The sequence below is a fragment of the Akebia trifoliata genome, chromosome 11, assembly GCF_017979445.1.
Source record: "Akebia trifoliata isolate Shusen 1 chromosome 11, ASM1797944v1, whole genome shotgun sequence".
Lineage (NCBI taxonomy): Eukaryota > Viridiplantae > Streptophyta > Magnoliopsida > Ranunculales > Lardizabalaceae > Akebia > Akebia trifoliata.
Window position 1 is genome coordinate 1,725,372 of NC_141385.1, and position 27,868 is coordinate 1,753,239.

A 27,868-nucleotide genomic window follows, 5' to 3' on the forward strand; every position below is an offset into this window, starting at 1 on the left:
AATAATTCAAAACCAAAGAAGAAGTTTAACCATGGATTGCGACGATATAAAGTAGGTTTTGTTTTCTATTAATTTATATTGTCCATTAACAGCGATAGCAAAAACGAGTCATTTTAAAATATAATAAATTTTTTAAAATTTCAAAAAAGTTGGAGTCTCGTTTCTCGGACTTGAACTTATTAGAGCCATGCTTTTCGAGCATGGGTTTGTAGGAACTTATTAAAATCCTATTTAAAAGAGTTGGAGTTTCGTTTCTTAGACTCGAACTTACTAGAGCCAAGCTTCTTGGGCTTCGATTTGCAGGATTTTATTAAAATCCTACCTGAACTCATATTATATGATTCAAAAAGTCGAAGTCTCTTTTCTTGGACTCGAATTTACTAGAATTACGCTTCTTGGGCTTAGGTTAGTTAGAGCCTCGGTATTGTCGGGCTTAAAGATTGAGAAATCAGGCCTTTATTAGCTTATCATGCATTTGTATTCATAATAGCATTGGGTTCTATCAAACTTTTAGATTTTCATTTTTATCATGTGATTAAGAACAAAATTTTGGAATCACAATGACTTTTAAAAATGCCCCTAGTTTCAAGATTGACTTCTAACTGAAACTTGATTACGAAATTGATGGAATGAATTGTTCTTAAAAAGTATGGATGAGAAACTATGAACTCTGATAAATGACAGATAGAAGAATCGGCATTTCTTTAAATTTTCAAAACTCTTAAGATTATCATATATGCAATAGGAAATTTGATCATTTTCTTTCAAATTTCTTTTGAGAAATGCTTGAATTGGACTTAAAATCTTGATAATTATTGGAATAGAAGATCTTTTTCTTTAAATGGTCAATGGTTCTATATTTTCTTTTAACGAATCTAATTACATATTTGGAATATTGATGATTTTAAAAGTCGTGATCACATATAAAATATTTTTATTATAGAATCTTAAAGTTAAATCAATTTTTAAAATATTTTAAAATTTACTATTAATACAATCGGTCTAATGAGCCAAGTAGGAGAGAATGTTAGAACCCGTGCAAAGTTTTGGCCTCATTAATCTTCACAGTTTTAGTTTCTAAATTGCACGTGGATTTTATAATATATTAGATATCAATTTATATGGAAACCCAAAATCATTAGAATTATATTTTTTTAATAAATTAGTAGGAGACCTTGATAGATAGGAAACCTACTAAAAGAATTAATCTAGGCCCTTAACGTTTATCTATAAAGGGATTGGCTAATCCCATATTAAAATTCTTAAAAGGACAAGAAACGTTGAAAACATTAAGATAAAGGAAGTGATAGCCATCGATCATAAAAGCTCAGTCAATCCAAATAGAGAGAAGGGAGAAAGTAAGTAAAGAAGAAAAAATTAATTCATTGAAATTTGCATAGCACGAGGAAAGAGAAGATTAAATAGAGCATCTTCAAAAACATTGGATTAAAGGTTTAGCGATGACACAAGGTAAGTAATTATAACTTGAACTAGATTTTCGCTCATGAATGATTGTTTGAGATATATGTTTGATTGATTCTATTGGAATAAAGTAATAGTCGTGTTGCGATTTGAATGTATAAAACAATCAACAATAACTATGTTGATCACTAGAATATGGGTAGAAGCCGAAAGCAAATGTGCCCGATGGAGAAAGCCAGTATGGGCTCTTATTGTTTGTCGGCAAAGTAAAAGTAGAAATAGACGAACCTTGGGTGATGTTTTTGTTGTAAAAAAGTTTAGAATTTCTTTGTTTAGGTTTTTAACTTGATAATAGTAATCGGATTCTTTTGATTCCAAAATTAGAAACGTAATCATTTTAACTTATATATTTTTTTTTATTAAAGGAAGTATTTTATTGGATGACAAACTCTATTAATTGTGATTTTTTTTTCTATGTATTTAGAGCATCCTGAATTTCGAAAACTACCTCTTTTGTTACACGTTTCATGAAGAGGAAAGCCTTTGAGCACTATGAGCAAAAACGTTTGTGAGCACAGAATTTCTTGGCGCTAGAAAAGTTGTTGAACAAATGGTTGGTGCATCCACGTGGCTTCCTCCAGTATGAATTCTAGAACTGTAACCCTAAAATGATGCTATAAAAGGACCCCTTTCTCTAAAGAGCAGTCACCTTGCCTAGAAGCCCTATATTGAAAAGACATGGGAAGAAGATCTGCAACAACAATGGCTTCTTCTCTCCCTCTCTCTCCTTCTGATCGTTGGAATTTACAGTTACGGTGAGATTTCATAAGATCCCCAATCCTTTGATGACTTTGGATTGTAATCTCTTGTTTGATGATTGAATACTTTTTTGGTTTTTGGTTTTTGGTTTTTTTTGTTTTTTTTGTTTTTTGTCTTTCAGGAGGAAGAAACTAAAAGGAAATAAGGAAAGATTAAGTGACCATCCTTTTATTGGATCGATGATTTACCTGTTGCAGATTGAACGTGCTAAGAGGTACCTTTTCTTTCGTTACATTCTTGAGGCTATCAACAATATTCTATGTACTATGTGAAATGCATAATCGGTAACCTTGATCTATCTTGGAAATATATGGAGACGATAAAAGAGATTCAATTGCTCGCTTCTTCTTTCCTCTCTTGTTCTTTTGAATTCTTCCGGAGAGAAAACCACTTTCTTGTTATCGTGGATAGTTGTTCTATTCCTCAAGAGTTGTCAATAATCTTTTTTGATTATTTATCTTGTAATTATTCTCGATAGTTTTTAGTAAATAAGGGGGGTCCTTCTCGATAGTTTGTAATTATTTGTCTTTTAATATTATTCATCAGCTTACTGATAATTTAAAAAAAAAATATAAGCTTCACTGCTTTGTGCAGATTGCCTTTGATAATTTTTTCTTAAAGACAAATTTGTATTTAGTAATAAACTTTCATGATAGGGATATAAATACCATCTTGAAATTTTCTATCCTTCCAAAACCATCGTAGGTAGGTAGGAAAGTATAAACTGTTAGAACCAAAAAAAAAAAATTTCAATGCTTCCTGTCAATTTAGCCCATCGTTCTCTTATGAAATGTTGTCATGTATATATAACTATGTATTTATGAATCATAGCGAATCATGCTTGGACTCCTAGTGACCGCATGATAAAAATCAAGATGATCTAAAACAATAGACCATTTGTTTTAGAGATCTCCCAATGTATGTATATAACTATGTCAGCAAAAATTACTAGAAAATAATTTGTGCTATTTATGAACCATATTTATGCATGTAATATTATACTGTTAATAAAACATATTTGGCAATAATGGAGATTAGTGATAGAAAAAATTTCCAAAACATGCACGAAGATGAGGTAGCGAGATAACAGGTATTTATTCTAATTTTAAAGCGAAGTGTGCGATACAGAGATCACAGCTATTTATTGTAAAAGTGAGTTTCTCACTGATAAATGTGAGGTAGCCATCAAGTGAGTTTCTCACTGATAAATGTGAGGTAGCCATCTCGTGACTTAATTTATAATTCAGGTATTTTGAAGTCAAATATCGTTTGAGTATTTAACGGCGAGATCACTGGTATTTATTCTAAAAGTGGTGATCTTGCTGAAAAATAAGCACCAAAACATGCATAAAGCATGTTTTGGGAATTAAAATGAACAGTGTACTGGAATGGGAACTCTCCCATATCCAGAACATGAAATGGTAATTTACCCTTATTGTTATTTATAAAATGAGAATAGTTATACATCAAATCAAAACTCAAGATAACAAAGAATAATGTGTAACTTGATCATATCTCTATAGAGATTAAGAATGATGAAAGTGGTGAAGATCATTGGATTGATGCCTTCATGATGATATTGAGGGAGGTTGAAAATGTGAAATTAAAGGTTAGATTATTGATCAAAGTACGGAGAAGATAATAGAGAATGAAAGAAGGCAATGAAATATGGGTGGGTAACGCAGGTGAGTCTCGTGACTGGCTGGATTAGAGCTGGCCATGGATCTCATACCATTGCAGAGTTTCTAAATAAAAGAGTTTTAGACAAACTAAATATTAGAGAGTTTGGAGTGATCACGACAGACTTAATCTGGTAGGTCATAAGCTTCAATCGACTCAAAGTTGAATGGAAATCCACAGAGATGGACTTCACAAGCAGGCAGTCAGTGAAACCTGATAACATTTTCCCAGTGTTATCAAACTTTAAATCAGTAAGATTAGATTGTTATTAAATGTAACGAAGCTTTTTTTTTCTTTTTAAAAGGAACATGAATTGCAGGAGGGTAATAGAGGTAGTAAGGGCAATCATTCCAAAACTATGTCTTCTCTTATTCAATGATTCATTGTAGACCATGCATGTACCGCTAAAGAATGCATGACAATCTAATACAATAGACCATTTGTTTATGATATCTCCTCATGCATGTGTATAACTATGCCATCATATTATCATCATCATCATTGTTTACAGCTTATCCAATTACTAGAATCACCTAAGCTATGCCATTTATTTTTTATCCATATTAGTCTTTTGCCCATTCTTATCCATTAATGGTTCTCTTTCAATCTAATGTTAATATTACACCTAAACAGTGTGATCAAATGATTATCTTGATTAAACCTTTTAGAATTTTTTTTCATTCAGACCACCCCCCCCCCCTTCCCCGCGCATGAAAAATGTTCTTAGTATGTGTTATCCATTTTATAAGAACCTAGTTATTAAGCTAAAACTCTGAAAACACATAAGGTAAGCGCTGAATCAAGGTTCTATGCTCAAGTCTTTCATTCTCATTCTCAGCTATAAGTCGATATATAAAGGGTCCGTGTCTTAATCTGAATGCACGTGGTGGAACTTACCTTTTATTTTTACTTGGGGGTGTCAATGAGTACCCATTTAACCGAAAACCCCAGATCCGATTGCCTTGTTATTGGAATCAATTAGAGGTGAGTCTAAAATGGAACTGATCTTCCTTAGTTGCTTCATTTCCTTGGACCCAAACTCCATTGCCAAGTGGTGTGTGATCCACTTGGAGCGGAATGTAATGAGAACTCCCCAAGGCATTAAGTTTAGTGTTCGTGGGGCAATCACCATCCTTGATGAGTTGCCATCCTTCTATTGAAATTCTCTCTTTTAACAATATAGGAACCTTCATTAATAGAGAATTTGAGGAGAAGGTATCAAGCACCCAGTGTTAACACTTTGAAAGTGCCTTTCAGTTTCCAATCATGAATCATCTTGTGCACACTCTCCACTCTTGGCCTCAGGCCGAAACCAATTTACGTAGTTCCATCTTGTCAGAACAAATCTGTAGAAATCGATGGCATCATTATTGGGGTTTTGATTTGTAATCGAGACCCCAGTTTAGATTTAGGCCAAAAGCCTGGTTCTAGACATAGAAATTATAAATTTCGAGGTCAAACATAGGCTAACAAAATCCGAATGGAACTCTATACTTTTTTTCTTGTGAAAAGAAAACTTATATGAACTGACAAAATCATCGCCAGAGTTCTGATTTGTACTCAGGACTTCAGTTTGGGTTTATGTTTAAGCCGAACACATGCTTCTAGACTTAGAAATTTGTTGTTTTTCAGGTCCAAAATTGACAAACGAGATCTGAATGGAACGAGTTTGTAATGGAGTGAAATAAATTTCTAAAGTTTCATCTTGTCAAAACAAACCTTTAGGAACTAATGCCATCGTTATCAGAGTTCCGATTTGTAATCGGGACCCATATTTACGTTAGGCCGAACACATGCTTCTAGACTTGTGAAATTTTCGATTAATGTCACTGTGAACTGCATTTTTTTACATATATTAACAAAGAAAAGACTTTCATGACTACTCTAATTCCTTAATGTTTTAATGATGTAACCTATCATGTAACAACTGGTATGAGGTACATTCTCAGATGATTACATTTGGAAAGGAGGTATGTAATAATATTAACTAGGATTACGTACTGTTGTCATCTCCTAACATGTGATTAATAAAAACAACTACTAATGGAGAGAGTGTGGAGTTTCATGCAGGCTTTTTGTACAAAAAGCAAGCCGAAATTGCAATGCATGTCCAATGAGAGCAGAATGCAAACACTTTGCAAGTGCATCTGCAAGGTTAGATTCTTATCCATATCCTCTAGTTTCATAATCATTACAGATTACAACAATACGTACTGTGTGGACTCCACATGTGTGTCAATGGTGCATGCATGCCTACTATGGAATGTCTTATTTATCGAGATTATACTTGTATGTCCCAGCCATGTTTTCACAAATAGCAACAAACAATGTGAATAATTTTGAGATTATGACCTTGTTATTGCGATAGTTCTTTAAGCAAAGTTAATGCCATCGTTATCAGAGTTCCGATTTGTAATCGGGACCCATATTTACGTTAGGCCGAACACATGCTTCTAGACTTGTGAAATTTTCGATTAATGTCACTGTGAACTGCATTTTTTACATATATTAACAAAGAAAAGACTTTCATGACTACTCTAATTCCTTAAATGTTTTAATGATGTAACCTATCATGTAACAACTGGTATGAGGTACATTCTCAGATGATTACATTTGGAAAGGAGGTATGTAATAATATTAACTAGGATTACGTACTGTTGTCATCTCCTAACATGTGATTAATAAAAACAACTACTAATGGAGAGAATGTTTGGAGTTTCATGCAGGCTTTTTGTACAAAAAGCAAGCCGAATTGCAATGCATGTCCAATGAGAGCAGAATGCAAACACTTTGCAAGTGCATCTGCAAGGTTTGATTCTTATCCATATCCTCTAGTTTCATAATCATTACAGATACAACAATACGTACGTGTGTGGACTCCACATGTGTGTCAAATGGTGCATGCATGCCTACTATGGAATGTCTTATTTTATCGAGATTATACTTGTAGTTTCCCAGCCATGTTTTCACAAATAGCAACAAACAATGTGAATAATTTTGAGATTATGACCTTGTTATTGCGATAGTTCTTTAAGCAAAGTTGTGATACTACAATTTGATGTAATTATAAGTGTGTTAAATATCACACTACAAGAAAACAACGAATTAGGAACACTAGTGTGAGACAGATTTTAGCCATTTGTGATTCTAAACGGTTTTAAACCGTTTCTCTGTTGAAAGCCGTTTCCCCCATATACATTAAATCTCGAGAGAAGCCTCTTAGGTCAATCATTCCAACAGGCACAAACAGACGGAATGCACTCATATTCATTTGTAAATCAACTTCTGATGGATTTCTCCAATTCTTTGATCACAAATTAGCTAGTAAATTAGATCTGTAATGAAGTTTCATCCTCATCTCGGTTTTGATTTCTAAAACCCTAACTATATTCTCAATTTCTCAAAACCTAATGAAGCTCGATCTTCATCTCGATTTCGAGAAGGGACTTCTTTTTGGATTTCGTTGCAGAGGTTTTGAGCTATTCTCGAATCGTAAATCATCGCTAATCTTCGATTTTCCCAAATGTTCAACTATTAATTAATCTCTCATCTTCAATTCTTTCAATTCTTCGATTTTAAACCGATTTCTCCCATCTTCAATTTTAAAGTGCAGGGTTTTCTTTTATCTATGGAGCTTGATGAAGATGAAGAGGGGTTTGTAGATTTCTTCAGCTCTTGTTCTTTTCTGGAAGGCAAATCTATTGATATTAGAGCATCACATGGTGCAATTGCAGGCCTTTTCTTCTACCAATTTGATCTTCAATGACGCCAATAAACCCAACAAGTTTCGTCTTTGTCTCTAGTTTCGATTCCTTAAAATCTCTTTCTTTCAATTCTATTTCGTATTCTTAATTGCTAAAAACTATTTTTCTAAATGATTTGATGTTCCATTTGAAAGTTATTTTCATGGATTTTTGATAATTTCACCTGTTTACAGAGAAATAAGAACCACTAAAAAAAGTACCCAAGATTTCGATTGAAAAGTTGTTAATTTGAAGTGAGATGTGTAATTAGGGGCATAAATCAGGAAGACAATTGGAAGAACAAAAAAGAAGGAAAAAAATTAAAAATATCATGTTTTGATGGTTTGTTTTGTGCTTATGAAGTAATTTGGGATTTTTTTTAATCTAGTTTCATAGTCACCTCTGTATCATAATAAACAATGTTGCTAAAGAAACTCGTCTTTTTACAAAGAGGTAGTGAACCTGTTGATCTCAAAAATATGTCTTCAATCCAAAGAAAATCTCATCAATGATCATTAGGAACTCACTTTTTTATTTTATTTTTGTGAGTCTCAAATTAACTTTACTTGTTGTTTGAAATTTTTTTGTGTTATTCAAAGCATTGTAAATAGGTTTGCTGTCTTTTTCACAAAATGCAATAGACGCTGTCTTAGGTATGCGTTCTTTTTTTTTTTTTTTTTTAACTTTTTGTCCTTGGACCAACTTCTCATGAAGATACTAGTCTTGGTTCAGAATATCACCCCAAGCTTTGAGGCCACCTCTCCTTTTTGAATGTGTTTGTGTTTGTGTTTGTGTGTGTGTGTCTATGTGGGTTATACATGCTAGAAATAATTCAGACACAATACTTCATTTAAGGTACTTGATGTTGACTAACAGCCTTAGTTTAGAGCAGTTGTTGGTTACTCATGAACAAGCTTAAGCATGATTCAAAAGCTAGTTCTATGCTAGATTGTCCTGCTTATATGATCAAAACCATCCAACATCTCACATTATTTTTTATTTTTAGAATATAAATGACTAACAGTCCACCAAAAATCATCATATATGTTGAAATTGTTATTTCATAAAGTTGATATTCTCCTTACTAATGGAATTTTTGGCTTCTAATCATACTAGTTAGATCACATCTAATCACAAAACAAATGAATGTTATCTTTGAGTTAGATTGCAACCGTACTCTCAAGGTTTTGCTGGTGAAGGTTCACCTGAGATGCTTGAAAGGAGTCATAAATGGGTACTGAGTTTAGGAGTAAAATAATCAATCTTTTAAGTTGGGGATTTTGGCTAAATAACTTTTGTATATTGAATGTTAACTTGGTTTAGTTCTTCCTTCACATGCTAGTGGATGTTACATTGGAAAAGGTCGCTTATTGTGTCATTGTAATAACTACAATGGGTGGTGAAGTCCCCCATGGCCTAATAATGATATCTGAGCACCATCCCATCTGGTCCATACCCCAGTTTATTTTCCAATTATGAGGTAATTTTTGTTTAATCTAATTCTCATTGATAATTTATTTCTTGAAGGGAAGAAAACACCAGCACTTGTCTGTCCTATTTTATAGAACTTTTAAACCAAGTCACACTTTTAATATCACTGATTAACTTCTCAATGGCCTAATTTTTTTTGAAATCAAAATGATGATCTATTTGTTTTATTACTATTTGTTTTTATTTTTTATCACTACATGAAAAATGGGTAAGTTGGACTTTGACCAATATTGAATCCAAGAAAATTCATTGGATGCCAAATTCAATGCACCTTGACATCGCATTTACCCCATTTTCACGTAGTTTTTTGGATAATTTTTTCTCTATGTTTAATGTTTAATTTCCAAACTCAAGTAGTGTTTCATTCCATTTGTATCAGAAGTAGGACTCAACTTATCATTGAGTACTAACCATTCCTTATCATCAAGCAAGCAATCAGAGCAAACACTAATCAACTCAGGACACCAAACTTTCCATGCAAAACAACTGCACTCTTGCAACAATCTTCATGGGGACGTGAAGACCTTCCAACATGAAGACACTCCAACTGCAGAACCTAAAATCTCTGTTGATAAACTGGATCAAAGGGGTAACAGTAGCATACAACAAACCTATTTGAATTTACCTACTTTTTCAGTAGAGACCTTGGATGTGTTGGAAAGCACATGTTTGGTAGATAAGCAAAAGCCCATAGAGAATAAGGTGGTTGAATCATCAAATTCAAAAGAGCTAAAGTATTCTTCGGAAAAGGCACGTACTGGGGAAACCACCGAAAATTCGAAAGAAAAGGGAAAATTTGATAGGGAGAAAAAGAATGCATTTGATTGGGATAGTTTAAGAAAGGAGGCGTTCCACAAAAGTCCAAAAAAAGAATGAAGTAGTGACAGAATGGACTCATTGGACTGGGAAGCAGTGAGATGCGCAGATGTTAATGTGATTGCTGATACAATCAAAGCACAAGAAATGAACGACATGCTTGTAGAGAGAATCAAGGTATGACCCCCACAAGTTAGAAAAAAAAAAAAACTTGTTTTCAGTTGATCTCACAAATCTGGAAACACTCCTTAAATGTCTTCAAAGATCTTAATGTATTTGTATTCTCTGCAGGATTTCCTCAACCGATGTGTTAGAACATGAAAAAATTGACCTTGAATGGTTAAGGGATGCCCCCCCTGACAAAGCAAAGTAAGTCACATAAACATGTTGCATTCCATACAAACATACACAATATACTGAATCGGCAAAGTTACAAAAAAAAAAAGGACAAAATATTCCATTACACGAAACATGCTAATCTTATAATCCTTGTATAGGTACCCAGTGTTGGAGTCCATCCAGAAATATCTTTGGCCATGGTTGTGCACACTTGATCAAGGGACATTGTAAACCCATAAATCTTTTAAATTATTTGCATTAATTGCAAACTGCATTTACATATGAATTAGCAAAGCTGAGAACTACAGGAACGGTCTTAACTCCATATATGTTTTACCGGTACGAACTACATTATCACATGATTACATTTGGAAAGGTATGTTACTATACGAGAATTATAAAGGACATCTACTAACATGTGATTGATAAAAAACAACATAAAAGGGAATGGCATGCTTCAATCTTAATGCAGGTATTTTGTACAAAAAGCAAGCCAAATTGCAATGCCTGTCCAATGAGAGCAGAGTGTAAACACTTCGCAAGTGCTTTTGCAAGGTCTGTTTCTCCTCCACAATCTTAAAGTTTCAGCTTCTTTACAGACAAACCAGTGTTGTGTGTGTGTGTGTGTGTGTGTGTGTGTGTGCGTGTGCGGGGGGGAAGACCTGGGTATTATTGATGGGAAACGTGTACTGGATGAAAAATCTTCCCAATAGGGTGATCGTATAATGACAATTAAAAAGTATACAAGTAGTAATGAGGGGAAAAAAACTGTGTATCAGATGATTATGATCATCATATCAGATTGGTATTTGACCTTGGAGATTTATCTGGAAACTGCCAAATGAAGGGTTCTAAAACCTCTAGATGAGCCAAGTGAGGGCTTAGGGAATTGTGAATTCTCACTCTCTCAAATATACCTGATGTTTCTTGACATACATGATATATTCTCATAATTTAGATGACTAATGAACCAAGTTGGGATACAGTGCGAGGCAAGCCCTGCCAGGGCCAGAGGAAAAAGGTATTGTGAGTTCAATCGCTCCCATCGCAACCAACGAAAATCCAGGTGTGGGTATCAATCGAGTGCCAATTCTTTAGCTAGAAGCAAATAAGCACTTAGAAACAAGGTCCATAATCAATCAGAGTGAACCTTTTATTGAATTACCAGCGAGTCCAGATCCTAAATGTACAGAAATACCATAAAGTGATATAGAAGATGCATTATTCTACGAGGATCCCGATGAAATTCCTACAATTAAACTCAACTTTAAAGAGTTTGCATTGAACTTACAGAGTTACATGCAAGAGAACAATATGGAACTCCAAGAAGGTGATATGTCAAAGGCTTTAGTTGCTTTAACTCCAGATGCTACTTCCATCCCGACACCAAAGCTGAAGAACGTGTGCCGGCTTCGAATAGAACACCAAATGTAAGTAGCCCTGACTGGACACTCCATGTTCACATAATTAAATAAAATTTAGTATTAGGACCAGAACCAATTCTCTCATACTCAGATGATGCAATTGATTATGTTCAAATACCGTAACCCTGGGAGATGATTGTTTACTACAGAAATAGCATATAAAATCTTGTCCTAATAATTATATATCAGCAGTACTTATAGCAAAAGAAGCTAGGACTCTTAGGAAATTATAATATAACTAATCAGCAGTAACATATTGGATTTATACTAACTTTTCTCACTAATTGTAGGTATGAACTTCCAGATTCACACCGTCTTTTGAAAGGGGTTAGTTATTCTCCCAGTTATTGGCCACAAGAATAGTTCTTGACTATTATTTTTACAAATCTCTCTTAACTTGTTTACATTTTCGACAATTTTCAGGTGGAAAGACGAGTACCTTGTGACATTTGTTCATACCTTCTTGCCATATGGACACCAGGTAAGCATATATTTCACAGTAAGCCCGATTTGGTGGCTCACAAGCTATAACACCCCCTCCTATCCATATGAAAATTACTTAGTCCATAGTATTTGAAATATGGCTGACAAAAAAAGCAACACAAATTCTGGTAGGTTATGAAGGCATGATTCCATTGGTGTGATTAGCAGGACTATAGAATCATCAGATATTGTTCCAGGATTATAGAATATATGTTTTGCTCAGTATTTTTTGCTGGTTAGTAGTTTCCAATGCTCAATTTCAGGTGAAACTGCAGAATCTATTCAACTGCCTGAAAGATGTTGTAGTTCCCAGATTTCGGGCGACCTATGCAAGGAGAAGACATGTTTCTCATATAATAGTATACGAGAAGCAAATTCTCAAAAAGTCAGAGGAACACTTTTGGTGAGGAATTACAACTGATAACCATCCACTAGAAAATCTAAATACAACTTGCTAGCCATTAGATGATGATTGATACTTAAAACATCCTATGAACAGATACCATGCAAAACGGCTATGAGAGGGAGTTTTCCATTGAATGGCACATATTTTTAAGTGAATGAGGTAAAATTTTATTACTACTCTATACTCTCATTCGTATTCTCCCCATGCTATAGAAATTGGATTATCAAGTCCAGCAGTACCAAACTAAAAAGATCATTTCTACGTAAGTATTTGCTAACCATGATTCTTGTCTTAACCCGATAGATGTTCCAAGGGCTTGGATATGGAACCTATCAAGACGAACCGTTTATTTTGGAACCTCCGTAACAACAATATTTAAAGGTGAAAAGGTTTTATACATGTTGGTTTCATAATCCACTAGGAGAAGTCAAAACAACTGACTTAAACCATTGTTTTGTGTGCTAGGTCAATCAACAAAGGAAATTCAAAGCTACTTCTGGAAAGGTATGAAATCGCACCAATTATTAGTCATCTTAATTGCTTTGGCTAACCACTAGATCACATGGGTATGATGCAAAAAAGATGCTTTGAAATGACTGGAAACAATTGAAAATGGGAAAGTTAATGATGAGCATACTTACACTTTAGAAATTTTCTGAGATTGGTCCTATTTAAAGTAGATATTTTAGCATGGATACCATCAGGTTACAATTGAGTGTTCTTATTGTAATGGTGATTATTTATATTTCCATATCTTTATTTTGAACCCTGAGCTGGTGTACCACTTTTTTGGTTGATCAGGAGCACTTGCTTCTCAAACACTCTTTTGAAGGTGTGGAAGCTCATCGTGAGAGTATGCAATGTGGTGACACGAAAAGCTCTGCTCGATTGGCAATTGTGGGCATTGTGGGGATCTTAAAGAAGATAGGGAGGGATGGGAGTGATATCATTGCTTCCTTGTAAGCACATGTGCTTGTGTAATGATTGTAAAGGGTTTATCAATGCATTGTAAGTTTGGATTTGTAAATTATGACTCATTGTAACTCTTTTTGTGTATAAATTAATGTGATAGAGAACCTCAATTTCTCTATTTGGGTCTATTTTGACCGTGGGTAATAGGGGCATAGAAAAAAAAAATTAAAATTAAAATTTTTTTAAAAATTTAGATATCAATTTATGACAATTTTAGATATCGATTTGTAATCGATGTCTAAAGTCTGAGACTTAGAACATTAGTCTTATAAAATCTGATGTCTAAGATATTTTTTGTGTTATGTGTATTGTTATATTTGGAACGATTTTTAGCCATTCCAAATCCTGAGTTCTGGAACGATTTTTAACTGTTCCAAATCTTGAGATCTAGAACGGCTTCCAACCATATTTTGTAATGCATATTTGTTGTTGTCATTATTATTTTGCTATCTTACTTACTAAGTAGGTCTATTCAACCTCCCATGTCTTTCTTTATTGTGTTTCTAAGATAATATCAGACCTAACATAGAATAGAAAAAATAAAAAAAATCCGTAGGGAAGACTTAAAACAATGTGGATTGAGGTAGTGAGAGCAGTAATGACTACCACTTGCAATGACAGTAGACTATTTTAATACTGAATTTTATGGATCAGGTGCTGGATTGATCCCTACTTTTTTTTTGGCTAAGGCTCCAATGAGCAAGATAACTAATATTTTAAATGTTGACAGATATCTTTAGTCTTTTACCCAGTAGCAGTTGTCATGTTATCTTGTGTTCAATTATTTGGTAATTTTAGTTTCTTCAAGTGTAATGTAAAGCAGAAGTGCCAGTGAAGTAATAGTTTTTTTTACCGTTATCTGCAGAGAGAGACTAAGTAAGTGAAAGAAAGAGGATGCGCCAACAGCAGAGTTCAACCGAACCGAAATTCAGTTGGAATCAACTTTTAATTTTGAATTTGGGAATTTTTTTTTTTTTTCCCTTCCTTTCGTAAGGAAGCGAGTTAGTGTTTAGTAATTAGTGGTAAGGGGGTATTGAAATCAGGTCATCGTATCACATTCAGACTTCACCATCTTGTACCTATATTTTATTATTTTGCTAAGCAAGCGAGAGAATAATAGGATTCTCCTTCTTCTTTTTTAAATCATTTAGAATTTTTTGAATTTATTGGGGAAACGAGTAAATAGGATTTCAGGAAGGAAAAATAACTGAACGAACCCTGACAGAGGTTTTCTTTCTGAACACCTCCCAACTTTTCCTTGCTAACATGGGTAGTCTTGTTAATAAACTTTTTATTTCTTAATGCCTCATCATCTCCTTTCAATGGTGAGATCTATGATTTATATTTTCAAGATTGACCATTCAAGTCATTGAGATGAGCTTTGGGCCGGTGACAAAATCCCACTGCATTAGAATTGTAATTGCAAAGAAACGGAAAATGCAGTCAATTGGAGTTGATGAATGAAGCAGAGATGAAAAGGTTTGTTAACGGGGGGAATTGTTGTCAATATGATGCAGCTGCCAGAGCCCTGGCCACTTTAGCACAGTTTTGATAAAATGACTTTATGGAATTATATGACAGATCATGAGTATATTTACAGGAATATTCACCCACGATCTAAACAATTATCATGAAAGCAAAGAATCAATTATAAAAATCTCAAAAAACGACTATCCAAATCTAACGACGATCGTTAAAAATGGAGTGGTTTTCAATTTTGTTAAATTTCAAATCTAGGTGGAGGCATTTGTAAAGTAGTTACGTAGGATCCATGTCGATTAACCAAAAAATGACTGAATGGACTATGCTTTCCTCTACTTTTTTTCCCTCCCTTAAGTGCTTAATAACAACACTACCTCCTTTAAGACATCTCTTATTCATAATCAAATCTCCCATCAGGAAGATAATTCACAGATGAGGAGAACCCTTCCACTCCAAACAAAATGTCTTCCTGCCCCCTTTTAGTGGTAATATCTATGATTCAAATGGTTAAGATAAACAATTCAAAATATTGAGATTAGCTTTGATCCAAGTGTCAACGTGGGTTCATAAAATCAACTAGATCACAATTACATGTGACAAATAAGTAGAAGGAATGTATATCAATACATTCCAGAGAGAGATTTAAGCAATAAATGCGAAGAGATGATAAATGCAAAGGTCTGGTGTTGATAGATGGAGCAGACAAAAACAATTGTTGGTGGGGGTGAATTGTAGCCAGTATGATGCGGCTGACCCAACCCTAACTTCTTTGGCACAGGTAGGACAAAATGACGTCGATCGAATTAAATGAATAATTGTTTGTATATTCACACACAATCTGAATAATTGTCATGACAACATATATAATCAGGTATAAAAGAAAAGAATCTTGATCATCGTGAATTAGATTAAATGACAGATCGTGTCTATATTCACAGGAAATTCACACACAATCTGAAAAATTATCATGACGAAGGATTAATCAGTTATAAACATAAAGAATCTCGATGGATAGTAGATCAATCTTTGCCAAATTAGTCCGAAGATTGAAGTAGGATTGTGGGAAACAAATAGGTAACTGCCCTTTAAATGTAAAAGATCAAATATCAAACCATTAAAACTTTCCATCAATCCGACGGCTGAAATGGGCTGATATTCCCTAGTCTTCCCATCAAATCTAGCCATAAATTTGAATGTCGTTTGAGGTTATTGCTTCCATGTGGCTTTATATGCACAAGGTTATCGATAATATAAGCTTCTATGCTTTGTGTAGATTTCCTTTGAACAAGAGATGAAATGTTCTCATGCATATATAGATAGCTATGTGTTTATGAATCGTAGCAGATCACGCTTGTACCACCTTCATGCGACAATCTAAAACAATAGGCCATTTGTTTGTGGAAATGTTGGTCGGATGGTAATAATCGACACTAAGAAATTTCTGGCCAAAGGCTAAGAGCTTTGATGCTTATGGAATTATAAGCACTCCGATCCAAACAAATGGCTTCTAAAGGTCGAATGGCTTGATGTAGATGGCATTAATGTTGAGGCCGCTGCAAGATGGAAGAATACAAAAGAACAAGTGTGTTTTGGACATACAATGCATCAAGCCTAAAAATCTAATACCGTCATACAATAATGCTCCTTTAGATAAGGAACGTACATTTGATTACATTTAATATTAAAGTCTTTGATTTCATACATTAAAGACCAGATGTTGTTAGAAAGCATCCATCATGTTGTTGTTGATCGTCTTTAGTCTATGAGATCCATTAATGTCACATCCCCCTCTTCATAGAGTCTATCCAAGTTGGTGCAGTTAGTGTTATCTGAACTCCAGCTTTCTTGCCAGAACTCTTGAATAATGCACAGGAAGATACAGTGAGATGTCTTCAGATATGCATATCCAACTCTGAATTTTCAACCCAGCTTTTCTGTTCACCGACTAGCTGTATCTACCATGTCTTTTTTGAGGTCAGTATAAGCAATGCAGTTCCTCTAACAAAAAAAAATAAAAATAAAAATGTTATTATAGATCTATGGTTGTCTTTGAATGCACCTAATGGATTAATAAAAATATGGATAGGTCACTGTCATAGTGCATGTTAAATGGAGGTCCGAGCCTACACTAATTTCTCCTGAAGATTTTGGTCTCGATGAAGAGGTATGTGAATCTTACTCTTCATCTTTTTTTATAAGTCTTTTTTGTTTCATGAAATTGCTACTTCTATTATTAGAATCATCACAATTATGGAAATCTACTAGTTTTTTATGATTCTGTAATTTTAGCAACAAAATTGATTATTATTTTAATTTGTAGGCATCAGTTGCTGTTTAAAAACGCAATCATCCTTAGTTCTAAAGAACAAGATTATATACCTATCATATCAAAGAATTACACTATGTACTCTTTTTTTTTAAATGTAGAAGTCGAATGTTTTAAAACTAGGAGAGAAGTCATAGGTGGGAAAGTGGAAAAGTGAAATCTTCTGCTAGGTGTGGAGTGTGTTCCATGCTGTACACTATGTACTCTTTTTTTTAAATGTAGAAGTCGAATGTTTTAAAACTAGGAGAGAAGTCATAGGTGGGAAAGTGGAAAAGTGAAATCTTCTGCTAGGTGTGGAGTGTGTAAAGTTTTATCCACAATTTTCTTGGGGTTTTGTAATTGGACTGCATTCCGAGTTCATAAAGAGAGTTGGTGGATTGTGGGTGCGATACTTTGTCTCCCATGTAGCAATTTCAAAATCATCCATAACTGGCCTTGTTAGTATAATTTATCTCCGTTTCCATATCCTACAGATGAGGACTGACAAGTGTAAGTTGGAAGTCAGGATGGATTTTTTTTTTTTTTAATTTGTCTTTGTTGATGAGGACTGACAAGTGTAAGTTGGAAGTCAGGATGGATTTTTTTTTTTTTTAATTTGTCTTTGTTTGTGTGTGTGCGTGCACATGCGTGTGGGTTTGGTGTGTGAGATAGTTTTTTTTCATTTTCGTATTGAACTTGCTACACTGTCTAATAATCCATTGAAAAATTTTCCATGCTGTCATCTAGCCCAGCATTTGGTGTTATGTGTACTTATGTTTTAGTCATTGGGAATTTTGATTTCTTCACATGTGAAGTAGAAGTGCTAGTGAAGTAATCATTTTCCTTTTTTGTTATCTGCAGGAAGAGATTGGTAAGGGAAGTCAAAGAAAAAGAATGCGAGTTTAAGTTATATAACCGAGTTCAACCAAAGCGAAATTGAGTTGGGCCGGCAGCGACCAGCAGATTTGGAGTCCTTTTCAATTTTCCCTTACAGATCTTCTCTTTTTCTTTTCTTTTTTTCAGATAAGAAGGTGAGTTAGTGGTTAGTAATTATTAGGTGAAGGTGGGTTTTTTGGAAACCAGGTCATTGTATCAACACTCACAGACTTTAACTTGTCAAGACTTCACTCATATAGCATTCAAATGGAACTAAACTTGTAGGACATGCTACTTTCCTTGAATAAATTTTCTATGATTTTTGTCTTAATTCATTTAACAAGCTCAGAGTTCGTGATAATCCAATGAAAAATTCAAACGAACACAAACTGAAGGACCTTCAATTTATGTTTAATCTCCTTGTCAATAAAATGATTTATAAGTTTCGAATCCACACTAATAACAAGATGACTAATTACAACCCCTCAAGCATTGATGAGAGATTCAATAATCGGTTGGCACTCTGTAATGACCTGAAAAACCTAAAATGTATCTCGAGGAAAAAATTTTAGATCCGTGCATTGATTTAAAAGTTATCAAATCCTCGAGTTTCGCGTTAGATATTTTACAATAGGTAAATGACACCTTAGAGACGTAATTTGAGGAAAACCGATCATATCATTAGATTCGTGTCGAAAAATCACCCGAAATAGAGTATAATTTGTCCAATTCGGCATTTGGGAAAAATATTTCTAAAATGACAAGTATGTCCCAACTTAAGTGATATAAATATCTAAATTCTATTAGAAAAATCAGATTTTTCTTATTCTCCTCTCCAAACAAATCTCAACCCTTTTCCTTCAATATTTAAAACTCAGATCTACGCCAAACGAGAACGATCCGAGCTTAGCGCAAGAAGGAAAGTTGTTCCTCTCCCTCTCGCCGAGGGTTACGCGTGGACGCAAAGAAATCCGATTTTCGCCGGAAGAAAATTTTGGAGATTGGCCGGAGGCGATTTTAAAGTTCGTTCAAACCGTTGAAAATAGCTTGAAGTAGGTTGCCTTCCCTTCTACCTTCTAGTTATGCGATAATTTCATAGAAAATCCATATGATGGTTGATAAATCGATTATTTCATTAAGTTTATACATATAGTTAATATGATATTTGGATCGAGTTTTGGGTCGAGTTTCGACGAAAAATCAGCAATTCGGAAAAGTATCCGAATGTTGAGTTTGGTTCTAATTTGTTTTGTGTTGCTTCCATCTAGTATGTATACCCATTTCCTACATTTATTTCATTAAAACTAATTAAGTATTACTTTAAGTTCTTTAATAAATAAATAAATAGTTCGTTTTCATTTCGACTTTGAAAAAAATTATTTTTCAACACTTAGTTAAATTTTCATAGATTTTCAGTTTATGGTTTTATCTTTGTTTTCGAGTCTCTCGACTCAACCAAAACCATCGAATGGATTGGTTGATGCTTTATGGATTTCGAATTACTTTAATAGATATGTAGGAAATTAGATGATAGATTGATCGATTTAATTGATGGATGGATAGAGAGAACGTATGTTCTCGACTGATTGATGGGACAGTGCCTCCAGTTCTACGTAGTGGCCATGCCACGTAAAACGTGATAGATAGATAGAGGGATGAGATGGTTGATGGATGGAGACAGATACTGTCACTGGAGGGTACTACCAGACTTTGTTTGTATTTTCGATTAAAAAGAAATGATATATTATATAAAAATAAATTATTTTGTTTACCAGTAAAGGTTTGTAGAAAACCCATAAAGAGTGATGCTTGCTGTGTATCCGGAAGCGGCGAGTCATCTAAGATAACACTAGATGTCATATGCTCTTCGGTAGTATGGGATACCTTAGAGCATATTACAGCTTATGAAATCCGAGAATTTCTCCTATTTATTTCCTGGGGAACGTTGTGTGTAAAGGCGGTCTCTGTATAGTGTAGAGCTAAGCGGGGTTCACATGCATTGCCTCTTAATAGGCTTCGACGCGAGGGGTCTCCTAGGCTAATTAGTGATTACTATTAGTCTGTAGTCGTCAAACGGTCGACCTCACCGTTAGTTGAATTCAGTATTGGGTTCTTGGTCAACGGCCAGTCTGAGCCGAATAAATGGTCATCCAACCGTGGTATGCTAGACCGACCACAAAATTAGATTATAATGATGGGATTCCACATCGGAGGTTAAGTTTGGAATATCGTATTGCCATAGCCGAGGCGTTATATCGGCGTGTTCCTCTCTCTCTTATCGATTACACCGCCGTTTTCTTATTATGTATCTTTCTTATTTTGTGATGTTTGGTAGATGTTTTTTATTGAAAGATGCATAGGTTACTTTAAATGATAGAAATGATAGAGATGTATGACTGTTGTTAGAACGGCGTTCATCCTGCTGAGTAACATTCCCCTGTTACTCACCCTATCCTTCCCCTTTCAGATTATTAACTTTTGAAGAACCGTTCTTGAGGAGTCTTTTGAGGAGGTCCTTGAGGAGGATCAGATTGATGTCTTGCCGCCGCCATGTCTTTGAGGACTAGTAGAGGATCCTAGCGGTTTTTGGTTGTAGATAAGAAACATGTTAGTTTAGAAATTTTTGTAACCTGATGAATTATGAGATTAAAGATCTTGACTTATATCAGTGTTTGTCGATTTCTTCTGCTTACTCTAGACTCTCGTATAGATGTTAGTTAAATGTTTATTCCGCTGCGTATATTTTCTTTTCATAAGTATTATTATTTATGAATGTTCTGTCAGATTGTGTGATTAATTACCTCACACCTCGAGATTCTAACTGATGAATCATAGGGATTCGTGTTGGGATTTCGGGGCGTGACAGCACTCAATATTTTGCCAAAATCCATTATAAACAGATGGCCTCTTCCCAGCAAAGTTGAAATCGCCCCCAACTGCATTTGGAGGTACCCATCATTAATATTAATGTTTATCACTCATTCATCTGGACTAGACTAAAATATACTTATCTAAAGATGGATTTGAAATCAACTGCCTTGCATCGTCAAGGTTTCAAAATTGTAGCAGATTCCCATTGTTGCTATTCATGCATACTGTTTGGGTAGACTTAACCATCTTGCCGCAGTGGCTCCTTCAAATCCCTAGACTATATATAGGAAATTATGAGTCTTACAAAATGGTTGCAGAACTTTAGTGACTTCTTATGGTGCATTCTATAACATAACTCAATCAACAAATGAAGAATGTTGATTGTTGGATTCATTTCTTCTTTAGGCCTTTTTGGTGCATGGTTTTCCTATCATGATATAGATAGGATTGACGGCCTCGCCATTAAATCGATATTCCAACCCATTTCTTCCCCATCTATACCTGAGTCATCTCAACCAATATGAGAAAAACTATTAAACTCATTTTAAAATTAATTATAAAATATAAGGTTAATCAAAAGATGCTCAATTACAAGATCATATTTCTATTTAAATAATAAATATTTAAGTCACTAAAAAATAATTATTGTGTCAAGGTTTATTGCATGATCATATAGAAGGATGATTGTCTATGAACAACTCATTGGATTCAATGGTTTAACATTTTATGTAGCGCATTTATTTTCAAATTAGTGATATAACCCTTGACCTTGATCTTCTCTGAGAGACTAATAAAAATGACCTAAATTCCTTCATTTTCAACCTCTAGTCAAAAGTCATAATTTTCATCGTCAAAACCCATGGTCTTTAATTACTAAGGTTCTATCTTAAGATTCCGCAACTCCTTCAACCACAAGAAGTAGACGATGATGGATTTTTTCAAGTAAGAAAAAAAAAAAGTATTTTTCACAAGAAGTTGAAGATTTTATTTACCTTAGATCTTGAGGAGAGAGATCGCTTTTTTTTTGGTAGGGTTTGAAAATGTGGGCATTTCGGTCATTTAAAGTTAGTCTTCTTGAATAGACTGACCTCAAGGAGCATGTCATTAGTTCGAAAACACAGGGGTATCTCAAATATTCCGACAGAGTTGAGGGGTATTGTTTAAATCACCCTTCTATTTACCTACTGGTTGATGAACAAACCCTGAACACCAAAATATCCTTCCCTCCCACCTTATCTCCTCTCTATTCTGTAATGGCGACACTCAACACATCTCTCCTCTCTAAAACCCTAATCTCACCACCTTCAACATTTTTACAATCGAAACCTAGGTTGTCTTCTCTTCCATCTACCGCTTCGATTTCTAGGGTTCCTCTCGTTTCTTCTCACTTTGGATTCAACTCTATTTCTTACTTCTCTTCTCGTTTTTCATCGATTTCTTCTAAATCTCGCTCTTCGATTCGAGCAGCAGTTGATGGAGAATACTCTTCAAAGAGAAGCAGTAGCAACGAACCTAGAGAGACTATATTGCTTCCTGGCTGCGATTACAATCATTGGCTCATAGTGATGGAGTTTCCCAAAGATCCAGCGCCGACAAGAGAGCAGATGATCGACACCTATCTCAATACCCTCGCTACCGTATTGGGAAGGTGCGTCTTTGTTCTTGGCCTTTCAGTTTGGTTTAGCTCTTTTAGTATTTTATTAATTGCTAAAAGTCTAATTTATTTGTTATTCAAATGTGAGGTAAATTTATTGATTTATAGCTATGGGTTTTCAATTACTATGTGCAAGAGTTAGAAATTTTGAATCTTACTTTTTCCCTAACAGTCCCATTGTGAATTTAATCAAACAGAGCTGGTCACCCAAAATCGAAAAATCAGAAATTAGGGTCTGATTTACTTTTCATTCAAATTTGGATTAAAATTGTTACACATTTTATTGATAAATAGATAGTGGAGAAGTTAGAAATTTTGAATCCTTTTTAGTTCTTAACAGTCCCATTGTGAATTTAATCAAACAGAGCTGGTCATCCAAAACCGAAAAATCAGAAATTAGGGTCTGATTTATTTTTCATTCAAATTTGGGTTGAATTGTTACACATTCTATTGATTAATAGCTAGGGACTTCAATTCTGAAGTGCAAAAGTTCAAAATTTTGAATCTGTTTTGTTCTTAATAGTCCCATTGTGGATTCAATCAAACAGAGCTGGTCACAGGAAACCGAAAAATCGGAGATTAGGGTCTGTTTTCAATGTCATATTTTCATCAGAAACATTTCACTAAAGTAGAGTTGATTGCAGAAATAGTGTTCGAATTTCCGACCCCAACATCCATACGAGCATTTTAGAGCAAAAAAATAAAATAAAAATTGTGTCTCTTTGGGACAAAATGGCAATCCAAGCAGGCCCTTGTGGTTTAATCTTGAATATCTTTACTTTCTAATTTCATCTGGAATATAGCATTGTTATGAATTTGGAAAAGGAGGCTAATTTTGTATTGTTCAACACTTGTGGTTGTGGCTTGTGGCGGATGATGGATGGGGAATTTTGATCAATTTTTTGAATTTAGTGGGAGTTTTAGTTATTTGAGTTATTGTTCTGGATCTCTCTTGGAATTGTTTGTCTTGTAGCATGGAAGAAGCAAAGAAGAACATGTATGCCTTTAGTACTACCACATACACTGGATTCCAATGCACTGTTTCTGAAGAAACATCTGAGAAATTCAAGGGTAAGTAAATATTTTTGGCGCTTCTTTCATTCTAAAATAACTTAGCTTACATCTTTTTGTTGGTTTCTTAGAATATATTTCCATTCTCTTATTATGTAGGATTGCCTGGAGTTCTTTGGGTATTGCCTGATTCATACATAGATGTGAAAAACAAGGATTATGGAGGTTGGTTTTTTTAACTGTTTGTATTTAAAGAAACAAATTTGTTTATGTTGGTGAACTCATTCTTCTATTTTGAGCTTTCTTTTCTTTATTTCTTCAGGAGATAAATATATTAATGGGGAGATAATACCATGCACGTATCCCACTTATCAACCAAAGCAACGTAGTGGATCAAAATACGAGAGCAGAAGATATGAAAGACGAAAAAGTGGTCCTCCTCCTGAAAGAAGACGACCCAAGCAAGAGGCAACTCAGGCAGATTCAACATCAGGGTGAGGTAATCAGAGTTGGATTTTACATGCCTTTGTATTACAATTAATGTAGTTAGAGACTGGTATGGTTGGTGGTTTGTGTTCAAGTGCTTGTTCATGTATCTTTTGCAAGGCTTGCTGAGTAGTTCCATCTGGAGGGGAAGGAAAAAAGTAAACTTAATGTGGGAGTCTGTTTTGTATGACTTATTCTGAAATGTGGAGTAAATGATTGAACCATCTTCATATCCCATTAATGATCTTGTTAGGAAAGTATCATTTTCTGCTATTTCAGGATATAAACTCAGAGGAGAAAGGCTGAAAGCAGGGGGTTTTTTTTCTTTTTCTTTTTTTTGTACTAGGCAAAAATAGGTGGTTAGTAATCAATGTGAAGGATGATTCAACGAGATTTAAACCTAGATCTTGGGATCTACACTCCACACGCCTTACCAACTTAGCTAAGTTAGCACCTTAACAGGCATTATTTGGCAACCGATGTATCCGGGCCTCTTAGAGCTCCGAGGATTACCAAGTAATTTCTGAGATAAATCCCTGAGAGTGAGCCCCTAAGTGGGGATTCGAACTCAACATCTCCAGTTCCCAATCCTTAGATGGTTGAGTTGATTTTGTTATTGCTTGAATGTATTAAGCCATTAGGTAACAATAGTTCTGTTATTTATGTTTCCTACTTTTCCTGCCATTTGAAATGTTTAACCTGATTTTTCTTTTTCTTTTTTGGGCAAAATCATTTAGGTTGATTGTTTGGTCTTGTTGAGGTACTAGTGTTAGAATACAACCATGAAAAAATACATTTGGTTTAGCTAATTTCATAAAAGAATTTGAATATAAAGGATAATCCTTCAAAAAAAAAGTAGAAAATTGATTATGTATTTTGTGGAAATTACAGACCCGGCCATGATTTTAAAATATTTATTAAAAGTCATCTATCAATTTTGACATTTATTTATTTTTACCAAAAAAGATTTACTCTTATGAATAAGCTTTAAAACAAGGGTTAACTTGACCTGTCATGATAGATGACTTCTAACCACTGATTTCAAGCCTATCTTCATGATTGGCTTATTTTAATGACCATTGGCTGTATTAAAGAGTGGGCTAAATAATATTGGTCCAGTAAACTCAAAATTGTGCATCATTTAGGGGGTGTTTTTTCAACACATGGGGATCAATGAAAAATGTGTGGGTCTCTTAAATCATATTCATTTAAAAGAATTTATAAAGAAATTACTTTTAATGCCACATCCTCATTATTTTAACTCTCCCCATTTGGGGCAACACACCTTCACTTTTGGTAATATTTGAGATACCTCCTTCACTTGAATTTGGTCTTCTCTTAGAGATTAATAAAAATTGACCTAAAAACCTTTATTTTTTTCTTTCCAAAATCAGTCTTCTACAACCATAGTAAGCAATTACGGATTCAAAAATTCTTTAGTAGGTCCTCAAGTCAATAAATCAAACAAAATAGAGAAAATTTCAGGTCAAGAATAGTTCCAGAATGAGAATAAAATATCGAATGAAAACAATTTTTTTGTACCAACGAATGATTTTTTTTCAATTAATCTCTGATTAATTTAGAATTGCCTATTGCCCTTTAGAATAGATTGTCACAGTGAAAAAGCCAAAATCATTGAAAATTTCAGAGTTGAAGACAATTGATAGAATAGGTAAAAGGTAAATTAAAAAATCACAGATTTTATTCTAAACATCGAAGATAGTTTAGTTTGGAAATTGTGAGAAATCGTGTTAAGGTGAAAGTGACTTAGAAAGAAAGATTTTGTTGTTAAGTTGTGGAATATTTAGAAAAAAAAATGATATTTAACAAAATCCAATAAAATTTTGGTTAAATTATGTAACCCAATACGATTTTAAATATTTATTTACCTAAAAAATTACTTTTGTATTGAATTGACTTACATTTATTTATTTCTTAAAAATTTAACAACCCATATTTTAAAATAAGCATAAAAGGTATATTCACCACAGAAGTTCTACTGAGAATGACTCTAAAAGACTCTTTATTGAGAATATGTACCAAATATGTCCCACTTAATAAAATATAAATATATTAAAGATCTTTTGAAGATTATTTCAACAAAAATACGTGGGATCTAAAAATATAGAGAGTCAAATAAAAAACTTCACCAATTTATTTAGTTATTAATATTTATGTGAAAAATAAAAAATAATATTTTATTTTTTAAAATTAAATTCAATATAATTTTATTTGACTCATTTGTTTCCGCTTGCTAATTTTTTAGTTGAATCAATTTGATAAACATTCAAATCGAGTTTTAAAATTATATTTTAATCATTTAAAATTATTTATATATTTTAATAAGTCTAATATACATGGACCAAATCAGTTTAATGTGATCAAACTCATCTCCATCATTATCATTGGTGTAGTCATCATCATGATTTAAAGATTACTAGTTTTGATAAGAGAAATACGTTTTTTTTTTCTTGATTGATGTATAAGAGATGATCATAGTTCAGGGACATGTCATTATAATTATAAAACATAAGAATAGCTCAAACATTCTCAAATAATCATTGAAAAGATAATTATGGTATTTTTATTTCAAAAATCCTTTTTAGACTAATATTGGCAAATTTGGGTATTAAGAGTCCATATTTTTTTTAGAAATGATTTTTTGATACATATTTTCAATAAATAGGTATTTGTGATTATTCTCCCAAAGTTTTATATCAAAAAATTTGTCAAGATAAATAATTAGAAAGTAGAAATTACTTATCATAGCTTTTTAATAAAAAAGCATCGTAACTCTAGTAATCTTTATTTCTTCTAATTCTAAACCTTTTCTTCTTTAAAATAAAATAATTTCTTCAATTAAAAAATAATGCACAATTGAAGCTGCAATGAATAGTTATAAAGAAAAGTAGAAGATGATCAGGGATGGAAAAAACTTGGACAAATCTTTTCTTTTAAAAAGTAGAATATGGGTAATAAGATTTTTGTCGCAATAAATATGATAATGTAGCGCTCCACAGCTTGTTCCATATTCTTTGTATTCTTCTTCCATCAAAAATTGAAAATTTTTTTTCGTTACCAATTTGATAAGTTCTATAACTTCTAAAAAATATTTCCAAATTTAAATTCCCCATATGCAAATCTTTTTCTTTCTCATGCAAATCTGTTTCTTACTCTCAATCCATCTGCAGAAGAAGTATTTCAGTTTCCTCCAACATCTCATTATTTACTTAAACCTTTTTTCTTCTCATGAAATTTCATTGAAAATTAAACTATATAATGTTTATAAGAAAAATGATATAAATGAAACTACCGCAAAAATTAGATGAAAATGAAGCCTAATGTGTTTATCATCAAAAATGTGCCAGAAATGAAATACATGTGAATTTTTCAAGAAAATAAACTAAATGCTTTTTAAAAACAGCACAGTTTGTTGGCCGGAACGATTGATTGTGACAGTCCTAATCGATTCAATCGATGGGTCAAATTGTTCTAACCTACAGTGAAATATTAAGTATTTTTAGTTTATTCAATTAAGGATTTTGTTAACATGTGCCCTAAGCGTATATGTTAAAGTGCGATAAATAC

General features: G+C 33.6%; 1 protein-coding gene and 1 pseudogene across 2 annotated transcripts; both read left to right on the forward strand.

The window, feature by feature from the left end:
- Positions 1 to 2,135: 2,135 nt before the first annotated feature.
- On the forward strand, positions 2,136 to 13,416 carry LOC147390230 (transcriptional activator DEMETER-like; annotated as a pseudogene). The gene is made up of 9 exons (XR_015183365.1): positions 2,136 to 2,237; positions 2,363 to 2,455; positions 6,648 to 6,730; positions 11,297 to 11,740; positions 12,025 to 12,061; positions 12,158 to 12,215; positions 12,481 to 12,620; positions 12,717 to 12,782; positions 12,927 to 13,416. The product of XR_015183365.1 is annotated as a transcriptional activator DEMETER-like (transcript).
- An 8,904-nt stretch (positions 13,417 to 22,320) lies between these two features.
- On the forward strand, positions 22,321 to 24,517 carry MORF9 (plastid developmental protein DAG). The gene is made up of 4 exons (XM_086459976.1): positions 22,321 to 22,777; positions 23,757 to 23,854; positions 23,954 to 24,019; positions 24,117 to 24,517. The coding sequence occupies exons 1-4, from the start codon at positions 22,383 to 22,385 to the stop codon at positions 24,290 to 24,292; spliced, it is 735 nt and encodes a 244-aa protein (XP_086316102.1). The 5' UTR covers positions 22,321 to 22,382; the 3' UTR covers positions 24,293 to 24,517.
- The last annotated feature ends 3,351 nt before the right edge of the window (positions 24,518 to 27,868 follow it).